At 46.0% G+C, this 19,733-nt stretch overlaps 1 protein-coding gene and 1 gene segment (V, D, J or C); both read left to right on the top strand.

Annotated features, from left to right (window-relative positions):
- The first annotated feature begins 2,217 nt into the window (after positions 1-2,217).
- Positions 2,218-3,420, top strand: LOC129339974 (immunoglobulin heavy variable 4-61-like). The segment is given in 2 exon segments: positions 2,218-2,266; positions 3,092-3,420. Coding segments are annotated over 2 exon segments (378 nt in total).
- Positions 3,421-14,921: 11,501 nt separating this feature from the next.
- LOC129339975 (uncharacterized) lies at positions 14,922-19,733 on the top strand. The gene is made up of 5 exons (XM_054994530.1): positions 14,922-15,012; positions 15,377-15,701; positions 16,785-16,975; positions 17,186-17,564; positions 19,565-19,733. The coding sequence occupies exons 1-5, from the start codon at positions 14,964-14,966 to the stop codon at positions 19,731-19,733; spliced, it is 1,113 nt and encodes a 370-aa protein (XP_054850505.1). The 5' UTR covers positions 14,922-14,963.

Genomic DNA, 19,733 nt, shown 5'->3' on the forward strand with positions numbered 1-19,733 from the left:
GCGGCACTAATCTGTCCAGAAGGGCAGTATATAAGCACCAGCAAAAAGCCCACGCTTCTGGTCACCGCCAGGCTTGCTTCCATCGGAGGTTGGAAGAAAAAGCAGGACATTCAGTGACAAAGGAGTATGCTGACCTATTCATAGGGGTAGCAGGTAGTTCTTTAGATACTCAGGGCCAAGCTACACATGACGAATGACACTTGAACAGCAAGTGTATTTCTCCCTGTTCACTTGCCCTCCACTCAATCCACTTGCCGTTCAAGTGTCATTCGTCATGTGTAGCTTGGCCCTTAGCCTTTTGGCTTCCAGCGCTTTATAAAATAAAAGCAGCAGCTGGTATTGTGCCCCAAAACTGTGAACCTCTAATAAATCTTTCCACACTCACATCAAAGTCCTCTGTGCAAGCACCGAGTCATTACTGACCCAGGGGGGGATGTCCCATCATGACATTTTCTTGGCAGACTTTTTGTTAGGGGTGGTTTGCCATTGCCTTCCCCAGTCATCTACACTTTACCTCCATTTTACCAACCTTGGAAGGATGGAAGGCTGAGTCAACCTTGAGCTGGCTACCTGAACCCGGCTTTTACCAGGATCAGAGCAGACCTTGGATTGCAGTTCTGCAGCTTACCACTCTGTGCTACAGGGCTCTTATCCTCTTTAAATACTATCATCCAACGCCATACTGTGGTTTGGCTGTGTCCATTTCATTTGGTAGGAAACACACACTGAGCCAGTAGGAAAAGAAATGAAGAAGCAACCCCAGAGAGAAGTGTTGTTTGGTGATTAAGCTGCCTTGTCCCTCCCCATACTCCCTCCACAAGCCCCCCTTGACCTTGAAATTGTGCACGGGGGCAGCCCTGCCTGCCCTCCTTCATTGTCAGCTCTTCACTTCTGGCCCAACTATGCTAATTCCCGGTTGAGCACGCTTGATAATAAACTGGAAAGGCCCGGGATCAAATTTCTGCTCAGCCATGAACGAGAACAGTTAAGACATCTCAGCATCAATGACGCCTGCCTTGCCGAGGTTTGGGGTATATTTCAGAGAAGGGCATGTAGAATGCCCTGCGATCATGGTTAGGATAAAAATGTAAATTTAACAAGTAAATGTGCCAATGATCTCTGAAGCACCTCCTTGGGGAAAAGCATGAGGCACGTGTACAGCACAAATTAGATTTTAGGGTCTCTCTAGATGTGCACGTTTCTAAAGAGTTGGGCCCCAGTTCCCCAGACCCAACTTGAGTTCCCTGCAACTACACAGCAGCTTTGGGGAATAAGTGTTTAAAAATAAAGCCCAAATGGCCCAGACCGCCTCCACAGAGGAGAGGCTCTTCCCTCCCTCCTCAAGCCATTTCCCCTTGTCAAAATAGCATGTGAGGGAGGTTTCCCCCCCGTTTTGTTCTACTCCAAGTGGATTATTCTGTGCAAGTGGAGCAATAAAATGGGGGGGGGATTCTCATCCATGCTGCTGTGATGGGGGAAATGGTTTGAGAGGGGAAGGAGGAGCCCCTTCTCCTTCTGTAGAGGCATTCTGAAGCCCTTTGGGTTCTATATTTTTTAACAACCATTACTTTTTATTTGCTGTGTGGCTGCATAAACCTGAATTGGGTCTGGGGAACCCACACTCAACTCTTTAAAAAACTTCATGTGTAGAGAGACCCTTAAATGTCATAGAAAACCTCGGGGAATCTCATGGGCAAAGGTGTTGGTAATCCCCTGTGAGCACTGCTGTTTACCTGAAAGATAGATTGTTTTTTCCTGCACGTGTCATCAAGAAAAAAAGGGGGCATCTTAAATTCACACTATAGCTATATACGTTAATAAACTTTTCTTTACATCTGACATAACAGAATTTGGGGTATTTGGCTTACACTCAACTTACACTGAACTACAGTTCCCAGAATTCCCTTCTGATTATATATTATAGATGTTTATTTGAAGTGTAGTAGATAGTTATGCCTTCTGAGGCTAACCTTCAGAAAACTCTCTAACATGAGCCATTGACTCTTTATCCAACAGATGGCAGCAGAGGTGCCCACCAAGCCCTGATTCTGCTCCAAAAGGCACAGCCTTAAATCTCCTGACTGACAATCGCATGCAAATTCCCACAGAAGAGCTTCCTTTTTAAGAGAAAAGCCACAGATCTAAAAGACCTGAGGGCTCGAGTGGCTCTAAACTGACTACTTCCAGAATTTAAAATAACTAACTGAAGGGAAAATCATGAAGTGGTTCATCTGCTCTTTGATTATTTTAAATCTTGGTCCATTCGGTAAGTATTTTGTGGGATAGATCTTTTTTTTAAAAATTTTATTTCCAGTCCTTCAAAACATCCTTATTCCCATACATATATACCCATTGCCCTCCCACCCCTCTCCATAAGTTCATATACAGTTTCTATATCTTCGGCAGAAATCCCTTGTAAGAATCATCCAGATAAGAGGAGTTAGTCTCTGAGTCCTCTCCTTCTTCTATTCCTCCTTGATTCTCCTTCCTCTTCCTCCTTGCTTAATTCATCGCTGAAGGTATTGTATCCTATAGCCGGGGAGGGTTGAGAGTTTTAGTGTATTTTGGATGGCTATTTCCCATTCAAGTTATTCATCTGTATTTTCATACCCTTATCCCTCCCCCCTCCCTTTAGCTACTCATCCTTTCTAGCCAGGGGCACAAGCTTAGGAGCTTCCACCGAACGTCCCATTGTTGACCCTCCATGACCCATTTTAAATATAAATGCCATTTTTCCTTAATCTTTCCTATTCTTAATTCCCAATTTTGTGGGATAGATCTGAACAGGAATCCCTGTTTCTTTTTGTACCTTCATCATATTAATGTCACGGGTACATCACTATGCCCAGGTTACAAGGAAATCAATGGGATTTGTGTGCTTGACTTTACCTTGTGATTTTCTCTGGGGTTAAAATTAAGACAAAAAGTGTCTCAGTTACATATTAATCCCTCCCTGATCCATTGCATGGATTTTGAGAAGTGGCTGTTGTTTCACAAACAGGGGCCACAAGAAGTGTGTTTCTCCCGATGGCCTTGCAAAGCTATTCTGTCTCCATTAAGGTGACTTTATTTTTTGCGTTCTTTTGCACAGGGGTCCTGTCTGAAGTGCAGTTGGTCCAACCTGGATCAGAAGTGGTGAAGCTGGGAGAGACCCTGAGGCTGACATGCACAGTCTCATTTAATGATAGTAGTAAAGGCATCGAAGACTATGCTTGGAGCTGGATCCGGCAGCCTCCTGGGAAAGGCCTGGAATGGATGGGACTGATAGCTCCATCAGATGACAGCACAGGTTACGCTCCAGCCTTCCAATCCCGTATAACCATTTCGGCTGATGCTTCCACAAATAAGATCCACCTTCATCTGAGCTCCATGGCAGCTGCAGACACGGCCACGTATTACTGTGCTAGAGATCCACAGTGAGGAGAGTAAAGCAGGGACCTGTACAAAAAAGGAAGGGGGAAGGGGGTTGTCACCAATGCCTTTTATATCCCATATATAAATAACCTTGGGCCTAACTGAGGGCCAAGCTACACATGACGAATGACACTTGAACGGCAAGTGGATTGAGTGGAGGGCAAGTGAACAGGGAGAAATACACTTGCCGTTCAAGTGTCATTCGTCATGTGTAGCTTGGCCCTGAATTTCCACTGATCGGTTCCCATGTTTGTTTCATGGGCTCACTCTGCTGTTCCTTGCATGCCTCCTGACTTCGAGGAGAATTCAAGGAAGTCAGGAGAAATTCTGACTTCGAGGAGAATTTGTACAATTACAAGCGTGGCACCAGCAAAAAGGCCACGCTTCTGGTCACTGCCCTCCTTGCTTCCATCAGAGGTTGGAAATAAAGCAACAACTTGGGTGACAGTGTGAACATGCAGGCCTATTCGTAGGGGGAGCAAGGGGTTCTTTACAGACTTCGCTTTTTGGTTTCTGAGACTTTATACTTTAAATCCAAGCACTCAGTATTGTCCCCCAAAACTGTGAACCACTAACAAATGTTTCCACACTCGTGTCGTCCGATCAACACTGTTGTGTGGTCAAGAACCTGGCCACCAAATTCTAATGCACCAACTCATTCTTCAGTGGCAACACCATGTAGCGGACACATTAATAGCACAAGTAGTATTAGCAAGTGCATCATTTTCAAGAAGTGGATACAGGTGTCGCACCAGCCATAGCTGGTGAAAAGTGCCCCCGTTCAGGGCCCCAGAAACAAGTCCTGGTCCAGGAACTAGTTGGGCTGACTCAGTAGCTGCCAACTTCCAAGCATTCCTGTAAGATAGAACTAGAACATCGGTAATTCCATGCAGCCTGATCCTATAGTATTTGAAAATTTGATCTCCTCGATCAGCGATGGCGAACCTATGGCACGCATGCCACAGCCGGCACGCAGAGCCCTTTCTGAGGGCACGCGAGCCAGATCTCATTTGGAGGCGTGGGTTTTGGCCCCGTCCATGTGATTCCTTTTCCCAGGTCTCATTTGCAGCCCGAAAGCACAGGAACGGCGTTCCAGTAGAGCTGAAGTGAGGTCACGTGGGTTTTGGCCCTGCCCACATGATTCTTTTTCCTCTGAGCAGCAAGCTGAGTGGTGCTGGGCTTCAAAGGAACGGTAAGCTGCTTGGATTCCTTCTGCTCTGCAACTTTACTTTCATTTGTGAAGGGGGCGGGGAGAGAAAAAATGAGTGAATGAGTGCAAGGCGAGTGGTGCAGGGCTTCAAAGGAACAGTGAGCTGCTTGGATTCCTTCTGCTAAATTCCTTTACTTTCATTTGTGACTGGGGAGCGGGGAGGGAGAGAGACAGAAAATGAATGAGTGCAAGGCGAGTGGTGCTGAGCTCCAAAGGAATGCAAGCTGCTTGCATTCATTCTGCTCTGCTCCTTTACTTTCATTTGTGGAGGGGGGGGCTCTTTTAAGACAAAATATGTTAATTCGTTCAGACAGCTGTATGAGAGCAGAACCACAAGTGACAAAAGGCACAGGTTGGACACTTGTCAGCTTCCCTCAAGTTTTGATGGGAAATGTAGGCAGCTTGGCGGAATGTTGGACAAGTGACAGTTGAAAAGTCCATTGGACAGCAGTCAGAGAGCGAAGCTGCAAGACTAGGATGCCTAAATTTCCCATCAAAACTTGAGGGAAGCTGACAAGCGTCCAATCTGTGCCTTTTGTCACTTGTGGTTCTGCTCTATGTTGTTGTTTCTAAACTAAAACCTCAGTATTCAGGTTTAATTGCAGTGTTGGCACTTTGAAACAAATAAGTGGGTTTTGTGTTGCAGTTTGGGCACTTGGGCTCAAAAAGGTTCGCCATCACTGTCCTCGATGTTGCATCATAGACCTCTTTTTATCCCTGTTCTGAAATGCAGCCCTGGACTGTACACTCTTTATGCAAATTCCCCAGAAAACTCCTCCTCTTTAAGTACTGTCATCCAAAAGGACTTGGTGGTTCGGCCGTGTCAATTTCACCAGGTAGGAAGGAAGATTGAGCGAGACGGAACAGAGATGGGAGCCATGATGATTCTTCTCATTCTACTGAGCATTGCACCAGGTGGGGACTTGTACCTCTTGAAGAGTCAACTGAGGCACTCAGGAAAAGAGAATCTCAAGTGTGACTCTCATTTCTGCCCTTTTTCGCAGACCTCTCCTCCAGCCTCCAGCTGACTGAGTCTGGCCCAGGAACAGTGAAGACAGGAGCATCCTTCACACTGACCTGTGCTGTCTCCGGTGCTCAAGTCAGTGACTATAACTGGAGCTGGGTCTGCCAGCTGCCAGGGAAAGGGCTGGTATGGGTAGGACAGATCTGGAGCTCTGGTCGCATTGGTTACAATCCAGCATTCAGCAGCCGAAGCAGCATCACCAGGGACAACTCCAGGAATGAAATCCACCTCCAGCTGAGGTCCGTGACAGCTACAGACACTGCAAACTATTACTGTGCGAGAGAGCCACGCAGAGAGGCAAAGCAATGGAGCGTCCAGGCAGAAACCTCAGTCAGGCTTCACCCACACACGGATGTTATTGGGTCTTCATCTCCAGCCTTAAGAAAACAAAAGCCCCACTGAATCAGATCAGTAATCCATCTTGTCCATCATCCAGTGGCCCACTACTCATGTGTGAGGGTCACAAACAGGAAATAAATACCAAGGATCTGGTGCTCCCCCCCCCCCCCGTTCAGAGATTAGCTGCCTCTCATTATGGAGCTTCACTTTAGTCACATTTGCTACTAGCCGTTGATGGACAGGGGGAGCTCAGTATAGAGAAAAGAGAGATAATGCTCCTCAACCTGATGCTATAGCTTTGATCTGTAGATTGCCACTCTTAGGGAACTTGCTTCCTGTTGGAAGAAGAGGATGCACTGTTGTCCCTCTCCTCAGGTTTCAGAGGAGGACAAACCAAAGAGTCAGAAAGATAGAGAGGTCAGGGCACTCTGTTTACTCTTCACTGCTTTGACTGTCCTTTAATATGCAGATTGATATTCTCAGGATTTCCTCTTCCTGACTTCCTCCCTCTCACTCCTTCTCTTCCAGGCAACACCTCTCCTCCCCCCTTGCTCTTGGCAGCAAGGATGCAGGCTATCCATCTGCTATCCATCTCCATCCTTAGACTAGATAGGCACTTAGGATCTGCCTCCTCCTTTCCTATCAGAATATGGAGTTCCTTCACTAAAGAATTCTTATTTCTTTTCTAAATATAAACCAAGTGTATGATATTGATAATTTCATTCCTGCATATACACACTAGCCAGCAGCTCACAACCACCTATATACAACCACACTTCCTATGCCACATGACAGACTCTGCTGATGGCCTAAACATGGAATCCTTTAATTAGGTTTCTGGGGCCTACATAATGATTTAGTTATCATTTCCTTCCTTCCTTCTTCTTCCTTGCTTGAATGTACGCACAGACACACACACACACACATACTCCATTTTACTGTCATGGAAGCCACAGGGCTTGCTCATTGCATCCACTGGCATCCTCGCTTAAACAGCTTAAATTAGATTTTACCTCTCCTCTCCTCTATCCTGAGTGAAGTTCCTAAATAAAAGGACTCATATTTTCTTTACTAAAGCAAGTAGACTGTATGGTAAGTTTATTCCCACCAGCAAAAAGGCCACGCTTCTGGTCACTGCCAGCTTTGCTTCCATCAGAGGTTGGAAGAAAAAGCAGGACCTTCGGTGACAAAGGGACTATGTTGACCTATTCATAGGAGTAGCAGGTAGTCCTTTAGATACTTAGCCTTTTGGCTTCTAGGGCTTTATAAAATAAAACCAGCAGCTGGTATTGTGCTCCCAAACTGTGAACCGCTAACAAACCTTTCCACACTCCCATCAAAGCCCCTGTGCAAGCACCGAGTCTTTACTGACCCATGGGGGAATATCCCATCATGTGTGGGACGTCCCACACAAATGTTTCCATGTCCACTAAGTGGAATGAGGGGGAAACAAACACATGCATGGCCCTCGAGGCTGGCATGGTGAAGTTGAAGGAACACGGGGCCCTCGGTACATAAACTGGAGAGGCCCGAGATCAAATTCTGCTCAGCCATGAACGAGAACACTTAAGACATCTCAGCATCAATGACGCCTGCCTTGCCGAGGTTTGGGGTATATTTTAGAGAAGGGCGTGTAGAATGCCGTGGGATCATTGTTAGGATAACAATGTAAATGTAATAAGTAAATGTGCCAATGTTCTCTGAAGCACCTCCTTGGGGAAAAGTAGGAGGGCATATGAACATCACAAATTAAGTTTTATACCATCATAGGGTCTCTCTAGGTCTGCATGTTTTTAGAGAGTTAGGTCTTAGTTCCCTGCAACTACACAGCAGCTTTGGGGAATAAGTGTTAAAAAATAAAAGGGAACCCAAATGGCCACAGACCGCCTCCACGGAGGACAGGCTATTCCCTCCCCCCTCAAGCCATTTCCCCATGTAAAAAAGAGCATGTAAGGGAGGTTTTCCCCCTGTTTTGATCTTCTCTATGTGGATTATTCTGTGCACGTGGAGCAGTAAAAACGGGGGTGGGGGGATTATCATGAGCCATTGACTCCTTATACAACAGGTGGCAGCAGAGATGCCCACCAAGCCCCGATTCTGCTCCAAAAGGCACAGCCTTAAATCTCCTGACTGACAATCGCATGCAAATTCCCACAGAAGAGCTTCATTTTTAAGATCAAGCCACAGACCTAAAGGACCTGAGGGCTCAAGTGCCTCTAAACTGACTACTTTCAGATTTTTTAAAAAAACTGACACCTAAAGGGAAAATCATGAAGCGGTTCATCTGCTCCTTGATTATTTTAAATTTTGGTCCATTTGGTAAGTATTTTGTGGGATAGATCTGAACAGGAATCCTTGTTTCTTTTTGTACCTTCATCATATTATTGTCACGGGTACATCACTACGCCCAGGTTACAAGGAAATCAATGGGATTTGTGTGCCTGACTTTGCATTGTGATTTTCTCTGGGGTTAAAATTAAGACGAAAAATGTCTTAGGGCCAAGCTACAAGTGACGAATGACACTTGAACGGCAAGTGTATTTCTCCCTGTTCACTTGCCCTCCACTCAATCCACTTGCGGTTCAAGTGTCGTTCGTCACTTGTAGCTTGGCCCTCAGTTACACATTAGTCCATCCCTGATCCATTGCATATATTTTGAGAAGCGGCTGTTGCTTCGCAAACATGGGCCACAAGAAGTGAAGAGATAAAGATGTACATTTAATAAATGTGCCAATGTTCTCTGAAGCACCTCCTTGGGGGAAAGCATGAGGCACATGTACAGCACAAATTAGATTTTAGGGTCTCTCTAGATGTGCAAGTTTTTAAAGAGTTGGGCCCCAGTCCCCCAGACCCAACTTGAGTTCCCAGCAACTACACAGCAGCTTTGGGGAATAAGTGTTTAAAAATAAGGGGGAACCCAAATGGCCACAGACCGCCTCCACAGAGGAAAGGCTATTCCCTCCCCCCTCAAGCCATTTCTCCATGTCAAAATAGCAAGTGAGGGAGGTATTTCCCCTGTTTTGTCCTACTCAAAATGGATTATGCTGTGCAAGTGGAGCAGTAAAACGGGGAGGGGGATTCTCACCCATGCTGCTGTGATGGGGGAAACGGCTTGAGAGGGGAGGGAGGAACCCCTTCAACTTCTAGAGAGGTATTTGGAGGCCCTTTGTGTTCTCCTATATTTTTTAACAGCCATTTACTTTTTATCTGCTATGTGGCTGCATAAACCTGAATTGGGTCTGGGGAACCCACACTCAACTCTTTAAAAGACTTCAGATGTCGAGAGACCCTTGAATGTCATAGAAAACCTCAGGGAATCTCATGGGCAAAGGTGTTGGTAATCCTGTTAGCAATACTCTTTACCTGAAAGATAGATTGTTTTTTCCTGCACGTGTCATCAAGAAAAAAAGGGGGGCATCTTAAATTCACACAATAGTTATGTACGTTAATAAACTTTTCTATACATCTTACATATCTGACTTTGGGGTATTTGGCTTACACCCAACTCACACTGAACTACAGTTCCCAGAATTCCCTTCTGATTATATATTATAGATGTTTATTTGAAGTGTAGTAGATAGTTATGCCTTCTGAGGCCAACCTTCAGAAAACTCTCTAACATGAGCCATTGACTCTTTATCCAACAGGTGGCAGCAGAGGTGCCCACCAAGCCCTGATTCTGCTCCAAAAGGCACAGCCTTAAATCTCCTGACTGACAATCGCATGCAAATTCCCACAGAAGAGCTTCCTTTTTAAGAGCAAAGCCACAGACCTAAAGGACCTGAGGGCTCAAGTGCCTCTAAACTGACTAGTTCCACATTTAAAAAAAAAACAACTGAAGGGAAAATCATGAAGTGGTTCTTCTGCTCTTTGATTATTTTAAACCTTGGTCCATTTGGTAAGTATTTCGTGGGATAGATCTGAACAGCAATCCCTCTCTCTTATTGTAACTTCCTCATATTACTGCCATGGATACATCACTACACCCAGGTTACATGGAAATCAATGGGATTTGTGTGCTTGACTTTACCTTTTGATTTTCTCTGGGGTTAAAATTAAGATAAAAAATGTCTCAGTTACACATTAGTCCATCCCTGATCCATTGCACGGACCTTGAGAAGTGGCTGTTGTTTCGCAAACATGAGCAACAAGAAGTGCGTTTCTCCCGATGGCCTTGCAAAGCTGTTCTGTCTCCATTAAGGTGACTTTATTTTTTGTGTTCTTTTGCACAGGGGTCCAGTCTGAAGTGCAGTTGGTCCAACCTGGATCTGAAGTGGTGAAGCCGGGAGAGACCCTCAGCCTGACATGCACAGTCTCATTTAATGATAGTAGTGACAACATCAATAATTATGTTTGGAGCTGGATCCGGCAGCCTCCTGGGAAAGGCCTGGAATGGATGGGAGGGATAGCTCCATCAGATGACAGCACAGGTTACGCTCCGGCCTTCCAATCCCGTATAACCATCTCAGCTGATTCTTCCACAAATAAGATCCACCTTCAGCTGAGCTCCATGGCAGCTGCAGACACGGCCATGTATTACTGTGCTAGTGATCCACAGTGAGGAGAGTAAAGCAGGGACCTGTACAAAAAAGGAAGGGGGAAGTGGGTTGTCACCAGTGCCTTTTATGTCCCATCTATAAATAACCCTGGGCCTCACTGAATTTCCACTGATCGGTTCCCATGTTTGTTTCATGGGCTCACTCTGCTGTTCCTTGCATGTCTCCTGACTTCGAGGAGAATTCAAGGAAGTCAGGAGAAATTCGAGGAAAATTTCTACAATTACAAGCGTGGCACCAGCAAAAACTTGGGTGACAGTGTGAACATGCACGCCTATTTGTAGGGGGAGCAAGGGGTTCTTTACAGACTTCGCTTTTTGGCTCCTAAGACTTTATACTTTAAATCCAAGCACTCAATATTGTCCCCCAAATCTGTGAACCACTAACAAATGTTTCCACACTCGTGTCGTACGATCAACACTGTTGTGTGGTCAAGAACCTGGCCACCAAATTCTAATGCACCAACTCATTCTTCAGTGGCAACACCATGTAGCGGACACATTAATAGCACAAGTGGTATTAGCAAGTGCATCATTTTCAAGAAGTGGATACAGGTGTGGCACCAGCCAAAACTGGTGAAAAGTGCCCCCATTCAGGGCCCCAGAAACAAGTCCTGGTCCAGGAGCTAGTTGGGCTGACTCAGTAGAAGCCACCTTCCAAGCACCCCTAATCTAGAACTAGAACATCAGTAGTTCCATGCAGACTGATCCTATAGTATTTGAAAAATTGATCTCCTCGATCTTGCATCATAGACCTCTTTTTATCCCTGTTCTGAAATGCAGCCCTGGACTGTACAGTCTTTAGGCAAATCCCCCAGAAAACTCCTCCTCTTTAAGTACCATCAAGCAAAGCGACTCTATGGTTCGGCCGTGTCAATTTCACCAGGTAGGATGGAAGGATTGAGCGAGACGGAAAAGAGATGGGAGCCATGATGATTCTTCTCATTCTACTGAGCATTGCACCAGGTGGGGACTTGTACCTCTTGAAGAGTCAACTGAGGCATGCAAGAAAAGAGAATCTCAAGTGTGACTCTCATTTCTGCCCTTTTTTGCAGACCTCTCCTCCAGCCTCCAGCTGACTGAGGGCCAAGCTACAAGTGACAAATGACACTTGAATGGCAAGTGTATTTCTCCCTGTTCACTTGCCCTCCACTCAATCCACTTGCCAGGCAAGTGTCTTTCGTCATGTGTAGCTTGGCCCTGAGTCTGGCCCAGGAACAGTGAAGACAGGAGCATCCTTCACACTGACCTGTGCTATGGGTTGGACAGATCTGGAGCTCTGGTCGCATTGGCTACAATCCAGCATTCAGCAGCCGAAGCAACATCACCAGGGACAACTCCAGGAATGAAATCCACTTCCAGCTGACGTCCGTGACACCTACAGACACTGCATCCTATTACTGTGCAAGAGAGCAACACAGAGAGGCAAAGCAATGAAGCATCCAGGCAGAAACCTCAGTCAGGCTTCACCCCCACACAGATGTTATTGGGTCTTCATCTCCAGCCTTTAGGAAACAAAAGCCCCACTGAATCAGCTCAGTGCTCTGTTTCTTCCATCATCCAGTTTCATATAGAGGCCAGCTAGTTGTGTGGGAGGGTCACAAACAGAACATGAAGACCAAGGCCATCTCCACAGGCTCTTAAAGGGACAGCCCATCCACTGAACACTGGTGGCTTTTCCCTGGGATTCCAGATGTTTCCATTTGCAAAATGGTTCCAAGCTGTTTGGCTCCCTGCCCTGCCCTGGTCTGCAAAATGGTTGTAGGCTGTTTTGTGCCCTGATCTGGATAGCCCTGGTAAACCTGATCTCATCAAATCTCAGAAGCTAAGCAGGGTTGGCCTTGTTTAGCATCCAATGAAGAAGAGAGTTGCAGAGGCAGGCAATGGTAAACCACCTTCACTAGTCTCTTGCCATGAAAACCCAACCAGGGGTTGCCATATGTCAGCTATGACCCGAGGGCACTCTCTACCACCCATGGTAATGGGGACTGGCTGCTGTTCTGAGCAGTGTGGACTCTCTCCCTCCATTCAGAGTCACAACTCTTTGGGGAGCGATCAACAGAATAATTGGGGACGGGATCGATCAAACCACTGTCTGAGCAATCTGAACTGTCTTCAAGGATAGGTTTACTTAACAATTCCCTGCTGTAGTCTAGTGTTGAAGATACGGTTTGAATTAGAATGAAAGGCTCACAGAGAATGCATTTTTTCCCCTAAATACATCCCTGGAAAAATGAACTTTTAATTGTAGCAAGGGTGCTTCCTTTTCTAATCTTTTCTTCCTAAGGCCGTTTCCACACATCCTTGTAGGGACGACCCACTCACGGAATGCGGGCATCCAGGATTCCAGACGTCTCTATTTGCAAAATAGTTGTATGCTGGTTGGTTTCCATTTTTTCGGTGCCTTTTGTGGGAACGGCCTAAATGCAACCTGCGCTGTAAACCCTTTATGCAAAAGGCTCCTTATGAGTTAAAAAGCCCTACCCAGGGTTGATCCATGCCCTCACTGTTTGGTTCATACTGTCCAAAAGAAAGAGAGAGGATACTGTGAAAAGGAGAGAAAAAGCAGCGGCTGACTCACCAGCAAGCGGAGTTGGCACCCGGGGCCGGATGGAGTGGAGGCGGGGAGAAGAGTGGAGGCGGAGCATCCATCCCGCGAAGGTCCAGCCGCGTGGTCAACGCCATTATTGCCCGAGCATCTGAGGCAGCAAGTTTCACCCTCCCACCCTCCGCATTTTCAGAGCTATTGAGGGGGCTCTGTCACAACTTTAGGGGTTGGCGGTTTTTGAGGCATTGGGCTGGATCCCAACAGGGTGAGCGGGCCTGCGAGCTGCTCACCCCGACGGATCTGGAGGCACGGGTCGCCAGGCGGAGCCGGCGACGGAACAGCATGTGCCAAGGTGCCAGCGGGAGGCTGGCGGGTGATGCCTCGGTTCGGCAGTGAGGCCTACGATGCCAACGGGGATCCAGCCCAGATGCCAGGCCAATGCTCCATATAGCTGTAATCAATAAAGTTGTGGCCATTTTTATAACCCACACAAGTGTCTGGTGTGTTTATTGAGCCGTAACGCAGTCCGACACCGCCCCTAGGTGACAACATGAAATCCATATTGCTTGTTGTTCTTTTTCTCCAGAGTGTCTTCCCATATGCCCTGACTAAAGACACATGAGAAACCCCTGCACTTTTTAAAATATCTTTTCACGTCTCGAGATGACTCAGCTTGGGCCAAGAATGGTGAAATCTGAAGGGCCTATCTCTGGGGTCCAAGTCAGTGGTTAATATTGGGACTGGATCTGGCACTATAAAGAGACAGGGCTGAAACGGATGGAGCACATCAGAACAGATTGCATGGACAGACTGCTGACTACGAGCCAAGCTACAAGCGATGCCTTACACAGTTTGGACACTTGTCAGCTTCCCTCAAGTTTTGATGGGAAATGTAGGCGTCCTGGTTTTACAGCTTGGCTCTCCATTACAGCTGCAGGACCAGGATGCCTACATTTCCCATCAAAACTTGAGGGAAGCTGACAAGAGTCCAACCTGTGTCAGCTGTCACTTGTAGCTTGGCTCTACGTTTCAGCATTCTGTTTATGCAGATACTGAAGTGGGGCCTTCAGGGTCCCATTTCCCTAGCAGGACTTGAGCACCCTCTGCTGGCACATGTCCTGGGAGCATGCAAACATCTATTCAATACTTTCGCACAACTTTTAAAACTACGTTTCCCAGCTAACATCTCATCTCGCAAGAAGTGAAGAACATGTATCAAAAGTATTGTATAAAGGGTCTCTGTGTGGTAGAAAGGCAGGGCGGCCAGCTCCAGGTTGAGGAATTCATGGAGATGTTTGTGGAGCGGAGCCTGGAGATAGTAGGATTTGTAGTGAGGAGTGAAATCAACAGGGTATGATGCCGTAGAGCCCAGCAGAGCCCAACAGGGGTGGATCTGTGCCTTATGGTGCCATAATGTTCCGGCGGATATAATCAATAAAGTTATGACCTAGTTTCACCCAAGATACTGTGTGTGGGATGTGTTTATTGCCCAAAGCACCAACTTTTCCAAAGCTGCATTTTGTTTAATGTTCTGCAGTTTAAAAAATCCACAACAGGACAAGAAAAAAGGAATAAGAATAAAAAAGGAATAAAAAAGGAAAAAGAATAATTCTGAAACTAGTTAAAGTTTGAACACTGACCCACAGAAATGTATTTCACGCAAACTGTATTTTCTACATCCAGCATAGATGCTTCCCCACACATACCTCTCCTTCTTCCCCAAACCACTGGCTCTTAAATCTCGTGCCTGAAAAGTACATGCAAATTTCCCTGGGAGAGCTTCCTTTATAAGTGCAGAGCCACAAATCTGAGACCTGAGATCTCGAATTGGACTGCTCAAGATATACGACAAAGCTCTTTACTCAAAAACATCATGAAGTGCTTGATTTGCTCTTTGGTTTTTCTAACTCTTGGTCCATTCTGTAAGTACTCTGGTGGACGGGAGATACGCGTCCATCCATCTCTGACTCCTTTCACCTTCTTTACTTACTATTCTTGTGGACACATCCAAGGCACTATGCACTGCACCCGGATTGCAAAGAAATCCATACAATCTGAATGCTTAACTCTGCATTTTGGGTTCTATTGATTTTAATTAGAATCAAAATCAGATCAAATGTCTATATTAATCCTATAACCATGCCCACTGACTGCAAGCATCTCATGAAAGGCGCTCTTTCCTAATTAAAAAAAAAAGTTGCAAGAAACCAGTTTTTCCCGATGCTGTTGCAAGGCCCTTTTATCTTCCTGAATGTCTGACTTTATTTTTCTGATCTCTTTGTACAGGTGTCCGGGCTGAGGTGCAGCTGGTCCAGTCTGGACCAGGAGTAGTGAAGCCTGGAGAGACCCTCAGCTTGACATGCACAGTCTCATTTTCTGATGCTAGTAAAAGAATTGGTGATTATTATTGGCACTGGGTGCGGCAGCCTCCTGGGAAAGTCCTGGAATGGATGGGACGTATTGACCCAGAAGACGACAGCACAGTTTACGCTCCAGCATTCCAACCCCGCATAAGCATCTCAGCCGATTCTTCCACGAATAAAATCCACATTCAGCTGACCTCCTCGACAGCTGCAGACACGGCCACATATTACTGTGCTAGAGAGACACAGTGAAGAGAATGAGGCAGAGACAGTTACAAAAAAATAAAAACCATTGAAGGGAAGTGGGTAGACTGAATTTCCTCTACACCCCACACATATTTGTTTTTGGTTTTCTATAGAAGGGAGACAATCTCAAAGGGAATCATTCATTAAGACTGCTTTCCTTTTGCTGAATCAGAGGCTGCTGTTTATAAGCTACCCACTTCTATCTTTCAACAGTTTGTAATTTAAAAATAAAACCCGCCTCAATTCTCAAATTCAAATCAGAACATGACAAAAATACACGACAGCTTTAAAGAAACGAAACTGATAAGCTATAAAATCAAAAATTAAAAAGTAGGCAGCAAAAACCAATTCTACCTACCACCTATCCTGCTCAAAAGAAAGGAAAGGAATGCTGCGATGAGTCACCCTCCAATGGGAGGAAGTTCCATAAGCAGGAGCCACCACCAAAAAGACCATGCTTCTGGTCACTGCCAGCCTCGCCTCCATCAGAGGTTGGAGCAGGTAGCTGGACCTTGGGTGACCGTGTGAACATGCAGGACTATTCATAAGAAGAGCAGGTGGCCCTTTAGGGAATCGGCCTTTTGTCTTTTGTTGCTTTATGCATCAAAATGAGCACTTAGTATTGTGCTCAGAAACTGTGGACCACTAACAAACCTTTCTACACTCGAATCATAAGGACAACATGGTTGTGTGGTCAAGAATCTGGCCACCAAATTCTGGAGCACCAACTGTAAGATGTTCTTTAATGGCAACACCATGTAGAGTACAAGTCAATAGCACAAGTGGTAGCAGCAAACGCATCTTTTCCCAGGAGTGGGCCCAGGGGCTGCAGCAGCCCAACCTGGTGGGAAGTGCTCCCTTCCAGGGCCACCCGCAAAACTCTCAGGAGCAAGTCCTAGTCCAGGAGCTTACTCAGTAGAAGCCATCTTCAAAGGTTCAAGTGTTCATAGACTAGATTAAAACATTTGTCCCTTTTGTTAGATCATCAGTAGATCCAGGCATCAGGATCCCCCAGTACCTGAAAATTTGATCTGCTAGACCTTGCCAAGTCTGGTTCTTTTATCCCCCTTTCTTCTGAAATGAAGCCCTGGACTGCAGTGCAAATCCCCTTCATGCAAATCCCCAGACAAACTCCTCCTCTTTAAATACCAGCATCCAAAGTCACTCTGTGCTTCGGCTGTGTCCATTTCACTTGGTAGGAAAGAAAGAGTGGACAAGAAGGGGGAAGAGATGGGATCCGTTCTGATTCTTCTGATTCTATTGGGCATGGCACCAGGTGAGGATTTGTGCAATGTGCAAAGACAACTAAGGGCCAAACTACACATGACAAATGACACTTGAACAGCAAGTGTATTTCTCTCTGTTCACTTGCCCTCCACTCAATCCACTTGCCGTTCAAGTGTCATTCGTCATGTGTAGCTTGGCCCTGAGGCACCCAACAAACGAAAAACTTGGGTCCGAGTCTCTTTTCTGCTCTTTTTTGCAGATCTCTCCTCCAGCCTCCAACTCACTGAGTCTGGCCCAGGAACGGTAAAGCCGGGAGAATCCTTCAAGCTGACCTGTGCTGTCTCCGGTGCTCAAGTCAATGGCAATTACTGGGACTGGATCCGCCAGCCACCCGGGAAAGGCTTGTTATGGATAGGACGGATCAGCAGCTCCGGTGGTACTAAATATAATCCGGCATTCAGCAGCCGAATGAGCATCACCAGGGACACCTCTAGGAATGAAGTCTACCTCCAACTGAGCTCCCTGAGAGCTGCAGACACTGCAACATATTATTGTGCGAGAGACACAGAGGAGCAAAGCAGTGGAGCGTCCAGGCAGAAACCACGCTCAGACTCCACCACCCACAGAGAAGTTTTGTTGTATCCATGTGGTCTATCATCCTCTTTTACATAGAAGCCAACCTAGTTTTGCAGGAAAGTCACAAACCAGACATAGAGGCCAAGCTCTGATGCTGCTTCCAGGTATTCAGAGATTAGCTGCCTCTGATTATGAAGGATTTCTTTTATGCCTTTTTCTAGTAACCATTGATGAACCTATCCTACATGAGTCTGTCTACTCTAAACCCCTTTTAATGCATTTATAGTCAAGGGCGAAGCATTGTTTTCATGTTAATGGTGACAAAGTGTCCTCCACCTTAACTAGCAGAGCTGATTATGTCATTCTCGAAAATTCCACAGAAGTGATGGAAATCTTGCCCTGTCATAGCCCCACCCATTTCTTGCATAGCTCCGCCCTCTCGGTGCTGTTTCTTCCTCATACCAAAGTGTGACAATCTGACAGACCCCAGGGCCTGGATTCGATATCTCTCTCATCAAAGTGACTCGTTCATGATCATTAACCAGTAAGGAATTGAGGATTTGAGCTATATTCTAGGGCTGTTCATACACACACTCACCCATACACACAAAGCCTTTCGTCACAGGTTTCAGCTGAAGGTTACATGGAGGGAAAGATGGTTGGCAATTGAACCTCCAAGTGAGGGTGAAGCAAACCTAAAACAACCTCCAAGACCATAGTGATAATTGGAATCAATGTTGGGATTATTATTAATAATAATAATAACCTTTTGGATATCAACAAAGCCTGGATCCTGCTGAAAAAGGTTTGCTAATGAAGAGAGGCAATTTTCACCCATTCCTTTCTCTCACTGCAGGCCACCTGTTCCAACTCCTGCTTTGATTGGAAGTCTCCCATCTACCATGACGAGTATTTTGAGAATAGTTTGGGATGAAGCAGGAGGAAGGAGATGTGAAACTGCAGCTCTATTGATGGCAATCTCTTCCATCAGCAGAGATTTAATACAAGACCCTAAAGGTTAATCTTCTTCGCAATAGCCCTGTCCCATTGATGCCTTTCATATACAAAAATGAATGCTCCCGCATGCCATTAAGCTACTTAATAGGCATAGAAAAGCATCAGCTGGCTTAACGGTAATGTGGAGTAACTGTAGAGTATTTGGCACATCCTAGAGCGTCTCACCTCAACATCATGATGTCACTTCCATTTTTCACCAGAAGTGATGTTGCTTGCACACCTGTTCCAGACCCGTAAAACTTCCTGGCGGAGGATTCCCCTGGCCTGGTAACCATAGTCATTAATTAATATTTTATATTAGCTCTGCTCAATCACCCCCTGAATCCACCATTTGACCTCAGACCAAAGATTCCAGCCACTCAGGGCCAAGCTACAAGTGACAAGTGACGCTTGAACGGCAAGTGGATCGAATGGAGAGCAAGTGGAGGGCAAATGAACAGGGAGGAATACAGTTGCCGTTCAAGTGTCATTCGTCACTTGTAGCTTGGCCCTCAGTGAAAGGACTTGCAGGTCCCCTTCTGTCCAGCACTCCTGATGGGGCAGGGAATTAAGGGATGATGCATGACTCTCAGGGCAGTAAGTTCAAATCCTGCAATAGTCATTTTGTTTTTTTGCTTGCTTACCCTCTCCCTTTCTGGGAATGAGCAACTTCAGTTTTCAAAAACTGTGCCTTCTGAATATTCTTCAAGAAAAATGCCATGTAGTTACTCAGAAGCTGATTCAAATCCCTTAAACCTTTAAAATCTGGTTGGTGAGGTTTTTCCCTGTTAATGGATACATGTGACATGTGATGATCTCATCACCAGAGCTGCACACCTGGATTTCATGGCCTCCATTGTCCTTAAACTCTTGATCTCCTAAGCCTACACATGTGTTTCCTTTTATCCACATTGCTTCTCACTGGCAGTTTTCAAGAAGAGGCTGGATGATTACTTGTCAGAGATGCTTTAGGCTGATCCTGCACTGGGCAGGGGGTTGGACTAGATGGTCTGTATGGACCCTTCCAACTCTATGATTCTACGACCCTTATGCCCTTTATGCAAAGCTCCCTGGCAGGCCCCTCCTGCTTAAATAGCATCATCCTCTATACCTCTACGGTGGGGCTGTCTCCTCCTTCTGCTATTAGCTGGAACCGGGAGCTCCCAGAGATAGGCCTGAAGCGGCTGGGAGACATTCGAAATGCTGCAGCTGGAGGAACCAGCGACTACAATTAA

Source organism: Eublepharis macularius, chromosome 12, assembly GCF_028583425.1.
Source record: "Eublepharis macularius isolate TG4126 chromosome 12, MPM_Emac_v1.0, whole genome shotgun sequence".
In the NCBI taxonomy this organism is placed as follows: domain Eukaryota; kingdom Metazoa; phylum Chordata; class Lepidosauria; order Squamata; family Eublepharidae; genus Eublepharis; species Eublepharis macularius.